This window comes from Phaethon lepturus, unplaced genomic scaffold, assembly GCF_000687285.1.
Source record: "Phaethon lepturus isolate BGI_N335 unplaced genomic scaffold, ASM68728v1 scaffold10741, whole genome shotgun sequence".
In the NCBI taxonomy this organism is placed as follows: domain Eukaryota; kingdom Metazoa; phylum Chordata; class Aves; order Phaethontiformes; family Phaethontidae; genus Phaethon; species Phaethon lepturus.
In genome coordinates this window covers 27,195-36,947 of record NW_010515589.1, presented here as the reverse complement: position 1 = coordinate 36,947, position 9,753 = coordinate 27,195, and the positions used below count along the sequence as shown (strand labels likewise).

Here is a 9,753-nt window from a genome sequence, read left to right as displayed (position 1 = left end):
TAAAGAGGGAAAAATACACATCAGTTTTCTGAAATCTAAATTCTAAACTATACATATATCAGCAGAACTAATTTTGGAAATAGACAAAATACAGCCTGTACTCACAGTACTGAAATAATCAATATTAAAGGAAATAGTAAGACCTCAGACCAAATCTTCGTTGCAATGAGAAAACTGATGGCTAACTCCTTCATGCTCACCTGGCCAGAAACCGCATTTTCACAAACAAATGTTTCATAATATTTAGGGAATTCTGGTGCATGATCATTAACATCAAGAACTTGGATATACACATTTGCTTCTGAAATTTTTTCAGGATTTCCTAATGGTTAAAAAAAGACAGAAATCAAAAGTTATAAATAATATACTATATATTTTAAAGTAATGTAGACGTTAGAAAACTTTATGTATATTATGCAGAGAAGAAAATAGTCACTGAGACCTACGGACACATTTACACTAAAACTTTTTAATGAGTTCAAATATATCCTATACATCTAAAGAGGGCATTCTCTTTCTTTGCTGGCGTTCTATTTACAAAAGGTGGTGGGGTTTTGATTTTGTTTTTTTCACCAATCTGTGAAGATAAATTATAATAGTTTATCTTGAAATATGTAAGGATATGTCATGTGAAATTTTGGATTTGTTCACTCTTTCATTTACCAAGTCAGAAACTGATTTAAAAACTGAAATATGATTTGGAGAAATTAAATGAGGTTTTGCTCATGCAGAACAATTTACTGTACTAGTGATATGTAAGGGTATGTAGAAGGAGAGTGTCTGTTCCTCTAAGGGTATCTGGTCAAGTACCTTATTCAATGCAACAAGATTTAATAAGAATAAAAGGAAGCCGTAAACAAGTACATACATGGACACAAACCTGAGAGACAAAGGATAAGGGAGGGGGTGATGAGAACCAAACCTGGTCAGACATACTAATTACTGGAGGTACACAAGAGTGTGAGAATGTTTATTCCTATGAGGTTATCAGAGTGGGGACCTTGTCAATTGAGAAACTGAGGGACAAAACAGAAAGAAAACATACCAAGACACAGACCTGGCAAAGCAAACATGGAGACAATTACAAGAAACAAACCTCATGATAACTGACAGGTAATCCAGAATCCACAGGGTAACAATTCCAAGTAGATGAACCTGGGCTTTGCAACTGATAAGACTGTAAACCAGAGGGATCTCAGATCCAGAAGGGTGTGGGAAATGATGTAGCTGTACAGACCCACGGGGGATGTGGAGAGAGGAACAAAGAGGGAGCAGACAAAGGGGTATAAAAGATGCTGATCACATGTAAAATGGCGCTGGTCAGTACACTTCTCTGGTGGAGCACTGAACCTGATCACCCGTCAGTCCTATAATCTTCTATCTTCTTATTAAATTTTTTCTTAGCTATCACTCTGCGTAATTTCACTCTCTATCGTTGCATGTGTATGTTTACTGCTACTGGTGAGACCTGCATATGTGTGAGTGAAAACTGGTGTCAGTTACTGGAGTCAGACAGGGGTGTGGGTGGCCCTGGCCCATGGTGTTAGCTGCTGGAGTGAATGGGGGCTGCAGGGGACAAGTGTCCGTATCTTCCCTAAACTGGGTGTGCCCAGGGTGCGCGTGTGTTTTCACTAGCAAACTTTAAGCTGGACTCAACAGTGAGTAGGGGGTCCTTGAGTACAGGCCAGGTGCTCAGGGGGGTCCATGCTGGTATGCTCAAGGGGCACTTGTGAATGTGGGGTGCATGAGGGATGGGTGTGTGGGTGGTGTACGTTTGCCAGCAAGCATTGGGATGGACCAGCTGGTAAGTTGAGGACCCATGAAGAGGAGGAGCTGGCAGCTGGGCTGACAGAGGGTCCATGCAGCTGCTGAAGGGATCCATGAGTGTGTGTGTTCTTGTGAACCTGGAGAGTGGTGTGTGTGTGTGTCTATGTGTGTGTGCCTGCATCAGTGACCTTCTGCCTCTGCCAGCAGAAGAGGAGGAGGGGACTCAGTTGTCTGTCCTTAAGGTTTATGAGACCCCCATATGCAGGTGCTGCTGAAGGCAGCGCCTTGTCTGTGGCAGCCTGTGTGACTGGCTTGTGTCAGTGTCCTCTGTGTGTGTGTCTCTGGGATCTGCGCTCAGCTTTGCAAACAGGAAAGCATCAGTTGTGCCTTGAGCCTGGGCAAAGGCCTTGGGTCCCCATGCATTGGGCTGGGCTCCAGCAGCCACGCAGTAGGATCCTGGGTTTGAGCAAGGGGGCAGATGCGCTTTCTTATATCACTTAACATACCACTATGATATATTAATATCATCTATCATATCACAATACTTTATCATATCACAATACTTTAAGAAATTCTGTCACTCCTGCTTTCCTCTAGTATTTTGAAATTTTTAAGCTTTGGGAGAAAATTTCACCAAATTTCATGTAGTTTAAAAATATTTCTGCCACTGCTAGACATAGAGTAATTGGAGCGAACACTGATACCCAACCCTAGCCAAGGCAGAAAGTTGAGACTTTAAACTTGGAACAACAGATCTGTTCTATCCACTGGTCTCCAAACACATATTTGCAAAGAAGTTTGATTTTGCCCAGGCCCGTCTAAGGCATTACTGCTGACAGACTTCATAGACTGAGCTTATAGTTTTGTTCCAAGTATTTTTTGCCCAACAGGTTTAATTCTTAGGCATTTTGTCTCACAGAAGCTGTACTGCTTCTGTTATACAAGAATGCTTTATCACTGCAGCTTTAGATATAAAAGCTATGTCAGTATGGCTTATTCCCCTGTGAAAAGGAAAATAAACTCAGCTAATATAAGGCACGTTTTTCCTGCATTTATTGCATTTACACAAGGTAATATTTCTATAATTACCTCAGACAAGGAAAACCCAGAGCTAACTATAGGAGTTTCATGGTGCAAAAGTTGTGTATTGACTAGGATGAAAAAACTATTTTATGTAATGAAAATGTTTATAAATATGTTACCTGAAACCAAGGGAAGGAAGACCTGCAGGTACAGCGTTCTCCTAGAGAAACTGGCTGCTCATGATTTGGATGGATGTACTTTTCGCTGTGTAAAAAGCTGGCTGGGTAGCCAGACCCAAAGAGTTGTGGTCAGACCTACCCAGGTCTCAGTATAGGGACCAGTTCTGTTCAATATCTTTATCAATGATCTGGATGAGGGGATTGAGTGCTACCTCAGTACGTTTGCAGACGACACAAAGCTGGCTGGGAGTGTTTATCTGCTGGAGGGTAGGAGGGCTCTGCAGAGGGATCTGGACAGGCTGGATCGATGGGCCGAGGTCAATTGTATGAGGTTGAACAAGACCAAGTGCCAGGTCCTACACTTGGGTCACAACAACCCCATGCAATGCTACAGGCTTGGGGAAGAGTGGCTGTAAAACTGTCTGGCAGAAAAGGACCTGGGAGTGCTGGTTGACAGCCGGCTGAACATGAGCCAGCAGTGTGCCCAGGTGGCCAAGAAGGCAAACAGCGTCCTGGCCTGTATCAGAACTAGTGTGGCCAGCAGGAGTAGGGAAGTGATTGTGCCCCTGTACTTGGCACTGGTGGGGCCGCACCTTGAATCCTGTGTTCAGTTTTGGGCCCCTCACTACAGAAAAGACACTGAGGTGCTGGAGTGTGTCCAGAGAAGAGCAACAAAGCTGGTGGGGGGTCTAGAACATAGTCTTATGAGGAGCAGCTGAGGGAACTGGGTTTGTTTAGTCTGGGGAAGAGAAGGTTGAGGAGAGACTTTATTGTACCTGAAAGGGGGTTATGGCAAGGTGGGTGTTGGTCTCTTCTCCCAAGTAACTAGCAATAGAATGAGAGAAAATGGCCTCAAGTTGCACCAGGGGAGGTTTAGATTAGATATTAGGAAAAATTTCTTCACTGAAAGGGTTGTCAAGCACTGGAACAGGGTGGTGGGGTCACCATCCCTGGAGATATTTAAAAGACATGTAGATGTAGTGTTTAGTGACATGGTTTAGTGGTGGACTTGGCAGTGTTAGGTTAATGGTTGGACTTGATGATCTTAAAGGTCTTTTAAAACCTAAATGATTCTAGGATTCCATGTTTCTATGATTCTATACTGAATACCTCTCGAAATTCCTTGCCTATCAGCACATTGAATTCTCACTTACATGGCATAGCTTTGAAAAATGTCTGCCTTCCCCACAATGTAATTTATTACTCTCATAGGAAAGAAGTTTCACTGCAACAGTAATGTTCACATTAACTTGGACATATTGTTGGGTAAGGACCATAATGAACACATTTTTCCAGTGAAAAGAAATAATCTTAAGAGATTCCAGGAATACTACTAATACAACCTAAAAGTCTATCAATATCTCAATCTGCTCTGTCTAAGCTAGAAGGATGTCACTCACAGGAATATTCATTATAGTTATATGCCTCATGGTGGGTGCTACTGTTACTGTTTCTGACCTGTTCAGAAGTCCTTAAGGCATTTACTTAAATTAGTCAACTGGACCTTTAAGAGAAAACCAAAATGTACTCCTTTCTGACTCACCTCAAACTGTTTGCTTGGTTCTTACATTGCTTTTTTAATATATAATTCACAACTTGCTTGGAGCAAACATTTGTTTTCTTGGATCTTATGGAATCTGTGCTGATAGCTTTGAGTCTTTTGCCAAAGGAAATGGCAGCAAAAGCAACTACCACAGAGATAAAGGGCTAGATACTCAGCAGTTTCATATTGCTGTTCGTTCTGTGAAATCATTAGAGCTGTGCTAATTTACCAAAGGTTATGATCTGTCAGAATCATCTCAGAAATACTTCTTTGTGGGATGACATTTCTCTTGTTGAATCCCAACATCCATACAATAAAACAATAATACAATAATACAAACAGTGCCCAGCTTATTTTTTAAATAAATATAAAAATTAGCAAATATCCCTTTTAGAAATAATACTGAGAACGTAGGACTTACTTAGTCTCTTTAACTTAAGTTGGAATTGGAGGTGTAAAACAGAGATTTAACTGGATTGGTATTGAAAGGAAAACTTTGTAGCACTTATTAGGAGCCAGGGAACACCTTTGGTGACTTCAGTCATATACAAAGCAGCATGGGAAGGACCTATCTACCTTGGCCTATTCCTAACTTGCTTGTTCAAAAGATTCATGGATACTCTATCGGCTTTAAAGCCTATCCTTTGCTTGTACAACCATTTTGATAGCTCTTTTTAGCCTAGAGCTGCCATTCATATCTGTTTTCTCTCACCAAATACCCCTTTGTTATTTATTTTTGGTAGCAGTCTTATTTCTACTTCCATACTGTATGTGGGTTGTTGTGTTGTGATTGTTTTGGGTTTTTTTACCTCAGCATATGGTTGAATGACAAGGAATAGCATTTCTCACATAGCTGTTGGAAAGTAGAAGTATGGAAATTTTAAATTTTTCTGAGATCACAGGTGTTTTGTTTTGGGAGGTAGTAACATGTTACAAAGCCACTCTTGGAACCAGCATCTGGTAAATATTTAATGAAGATTTTGGGTGAAGCAGTGTGACTCTTTTGTTTGTAATTGGGGAAGATGGTAAGCAACACTTATTTTGTCTTTTATCCCTTACATGGGGCAATAGTTGGCAGAATTTGAATACAGCTATTATACTCATATCCCACGTTAAGTAAAAAATCTTTCAATAAACAGAAAATTTGTCATAATCTCCATGAGAGAGATCAGAACTTGAAAAACAAGGTCTGAAAGAACAGGATACCAAGTGCAATAGGCTGGATCAGTGTGACGAATGAAGTTGGTGTATTACTTACTAAAGATCAAAGTTGGTAACTTGCTAATTTTGGAGCTGTGTGAAAAGAAAAGCCGTGACCATGTCTAGAGACAAAATAGAACTCAATACTTGCAGGGGATTAAAGAAAGCTTGGCATTGTCATCAGCCAATGAAAGGAAAGTTGCAGTAATAATAATAATAACAGTAATAACAGTAATAACAATAACAACAGCAATAATAATAGTTGTTATAATTTAAGCTAAAGGAATCTTCCATAATTCCTAAAGAAAATGGACAAGAATTCTTTTTTTTTAAAGGACTAAACTAAAAATTTAGAAGTCTGTCAAGAAAAGTATATATGACCAAAGTGGGGTGACAATTGAATATTGAATTAATATGATCCATGACTGAAACCTTCAACGACATGTAAGTTCTGTAGTCATGCAGTAGGTCTGGAACCACTATGGAAGGACATCTGCAAGACCCAGATGGAACATGTCTGTTGTATCTTGTGGGTAAGTTTGCTTATGACTGGTACTGCACTCATCCAATGGACGTATAGAGAAATGAGGATCAAAGTAAGCTCAAGCTAGTTGCCATCTTTGGGAATTTTTGTTGGTCATCTACAGTTCAACAGAGAGAAAGCTGAGGCAGATGTTCCTCTTTTAAATTAATTAATTGTCAGTCAATCATCATCTGACTCAGTAAATCAGTGTTAAGTAAAGCTGATGACTTGCTCTCATGCATAAGTAGAATGCTGCTGTTCATGCTTCAGCCTTGTACTAGATGGAAGCTGATTACAACTAAGTAAATACTGATCAAAGGAAACGATTTCTCTTGAGCAAGAACCGTATTAGACATAAAGTAGAATAAGACTCAACAGATAGCAGGTTCCAACTGCTCGCATTTAAGGTCCAATGAATTAGATCTACTTCTGGGTACCTTTAAGATGTGCTATCTCGATGGAGTGAAGATAGGATGATCCACACGACAAGTCTGCAATAACAAAGGCAAGATCCTCTTACTAAGCTTTGATCCCTGTCATTGCAATGGGGGCAAAAAGCTTGTGTCCTGTATGAATGCCAGGACACCAGCAGGCCCCTAGGGAGGTTGCTCTTGTAATGCAGTTTCAGTCTTAATGGAATTTTGTTTTGGCTTCAGTGGAGCCGAGCCACAATGTCATCCACCAATGTATCATACACACAATGTATGTTATGACTACATTTCAGGGAATAAAATATTACTAGTCCGTAATACAACTCATTTCAGGTATGCCCAGACCCAGGTGACCTAACTTCAATGCTTTTGAATATGGTGTTATAGACAGTGACCTTATCATCATTAAAGAAATAAAGAATAGGAAGATGAAGATAATGAGGGCTCGGTTTCTCTACAATAACTTTCATTACTGTGAAAGACTCGGTTTCTTTTGCTGCAGGGGACACCTATTCATTTGTAACATTTGGTTCTTTCCTGTGTTATTGTTTAACTAAACAGAAAAGTCCAGACCAAAGTCATCCTGCTGTGTTTCCATAGGGCTATTCAAGACATGACAAAAATATGCCAGAGAGGAATTTTACCAACACCTGCCAGCTGCCCAACAACATGAGAAGTAAAATACATTCATGCTTAAACTTCACTGAGAAGATGAAAAGGAAGATAATACTACCAATTCCCAAACACAAATTAAAGACTTCAATGAAAATGGTTACTGACTATATTATATTAAACCTCTAGCAGTAATATTCTACATATATACATGGAATGCTCCCTTTTGGGAACAGTGTAATTTATGAATACATGATTAAAGTAGTCTTAGCAATAAATAGCATTTAATTGAGACTCAGGATTGAAAAAACATGCTAAAAATATTTGGCAAAATCTGATTTATTGATTAGATTCTAGTTTCTCATGGTTTTTCTCCTTCCTGAGGATGGATGCGATTAGTTTTTAAATAATATCCCAATAATTTTGTTAAACTGCCTTATAAATTGGTGGCTATTAATTTTCTAGAGTCTCATCCCAGAGTTAGGGCAATCAGATCACCAAAAACACAAACTGAGGCAATTTGCATTTGACTTTCAAGCAAAAGTGACAGGTGAAATCTATATAAAACATTGAATCATAGAATGCTTCACAGATTTAATTGTCACTGAAGTCTAGCTGATTTAGGCCTTACACTCACAATTAATTTGAGCCACAGGTTTCTGACCAGTGTTAAATTAGACCCTAGCTAATTTCACACTAGTCAAATATTTGGTGTGAAATTAACCGGAGTCTAATTTAACATAAGATCTTACACTGCAGGAGCAATTCATATGCTTCAGTGTAACTTGAAAGCATTGCAGTCTTGATCTTATTACAATTTCCTTTCTTTTTTTATAAGGTCATCTTTTATGAAAGAGCACAAGATCTTCGAGCTCAAATACATTCCACTTCTATTTAACTAATCATTTTAATAATGCTCCTTAATGTAGCAAACAACAGTAATATAATGAGAAAGAAGCATGTATTCTCCACTTAAAAGAAGGCATATTCAGAGGATAATTACAGCTCACAGTATATAAAACACAGCATTCCTTAAATTTCTTACTCACTTGTTTCTGTGGCTGTAACAGTTATGTTGTGCCAAGAAGCTATCTCTCGGTCCAGAGGTTTAGTAGTAATGATTGTTCCATTGTGTTCATTGATGCTGAACAATCTCTTTAAATGCATGCTGTGGACAATAGAGTACCTGCACCAAAAAAAAGTAGAGAGATCCCCTAATACTGAAATGTTCCATCAAAAGCAAGGACATAGAAAGCCATTGTCAGTTGAGAAAGCAGAGCTATGCATATATACATACAAATGTGTGCTGCAACAAATCAGAAATCATGAAAAATGTACACTTATAAGCATTTAAAATTCACTGGTGCCAAGATCAAAGCTCTTCTTTTTATAAAACTAAATAATTATCAGATCTATATTAATGTGAGCTGAATCTGAAGTGTGTTATTCATTCTTACTTCTAAGTCAGACTCACAGCAGGTGAAACGTCATTGAAAAGAAACAGCAAAAGTGCCACTTATGAAATGAGTAACACTAACAGCTAAGTGGAAGTATAATGGCAAATCTATTTTATAATTTCTAACATGCTCTGATGCCAAGGGAACAGGCATTATAAAGACAGATGCATAACTATCTGTAATGAGGTAACACCTAGGCTGGTGTCGTGGTTTAGCCCCAGCCGGCAACTAAGCACCACGCAGCCGCTCGCTCACTCCCCCTCCCGCAGTGGTTTTTTTCATCCCAAATCCAAAACACAGTCCCGCACCAGCCTCTGCGAAGAAAACCAGCTCCATCCTGGCTGAAACCAGGACAGCTGGGTACAAAATCCTAATGCAGGAGATAATTGCAAATGAGTCCAGTGTTCCTGAATCTTCACTGAAAAGGCTCTGGATGTTATGTCCATATGTGGACATGCACATGCGCACGTTCATACATACATACCATTCAAATTGTTAAAGTCTAACCCCTGGTCACAAGCCAGAAGTGTACTGGAAAAGACACCAAAAGTATTGGTTCATATGAAAGGGTATTTACTAATATTTTTCATGACATATTAAAAAAAGATTGTATGTCACAGTTCCTAGTAAAGTCTATTTCATGGAAGTAAAAACTGTTTGAACAGTTGAAAGGTTCTTATCACTCCAGTTTGGAATTCCTACATGCAGCTATTCTCTCTTTTATTGTACCTTTAATTGTGCTTGACAAAATCTTTCCATCTCCTGTTGTCATTTATAGTTACATTTTGTCTGTTTTGAAAATCAACGGTAAATCAAGGAACGAGCACAACATAGTCAGTGAAAATTCTTATAATTTGAGCCAAAGATTTGACATTTATAAGCCCCTATTTTAACAATTTACAATTCAATTTCTTCTTCCTTTTTTTTTTTTTTTTGGTGAGTGTTCCTCATCCTCTGTATCCAAAGCTTGTTTAGCGTTTTCTGACATTGGTGTTTTGTTTTGGGTTTTTTTGGTAAT

The 9,753-nt window shown here is 38.9% G+C and overlaps 1 protein-coding gene across 1 annotated transcript in view; it reads right to left on the bottom strand.

Moving 5' to 3' along the window:
- Positions 1–200: 200 nt before the first annotated feature.
- CDH19 (cadherin 19, type 2) overlaps positions 201–9,753 on the bottom strand; it is a gene marked incomplete at its 3' end in the record, with an annotated part of 29,575 nt that continues 20,022 nt past the window's right edge. Inside the window, exons 8-9 of the mRNA XM_010295820.1 lie at positions 8,328–8,464; positions 201–322 (exon numbers count right to left, since the gene is read on the bottom strand). Coding sequence (XP_010294122.1) covers positions 201–322; positions 8,328–8,464 — 259 coding nt within the window. The remainder of the gene's footprint in view (positions 323–8,327; positions 8,465–9,753) is intronic.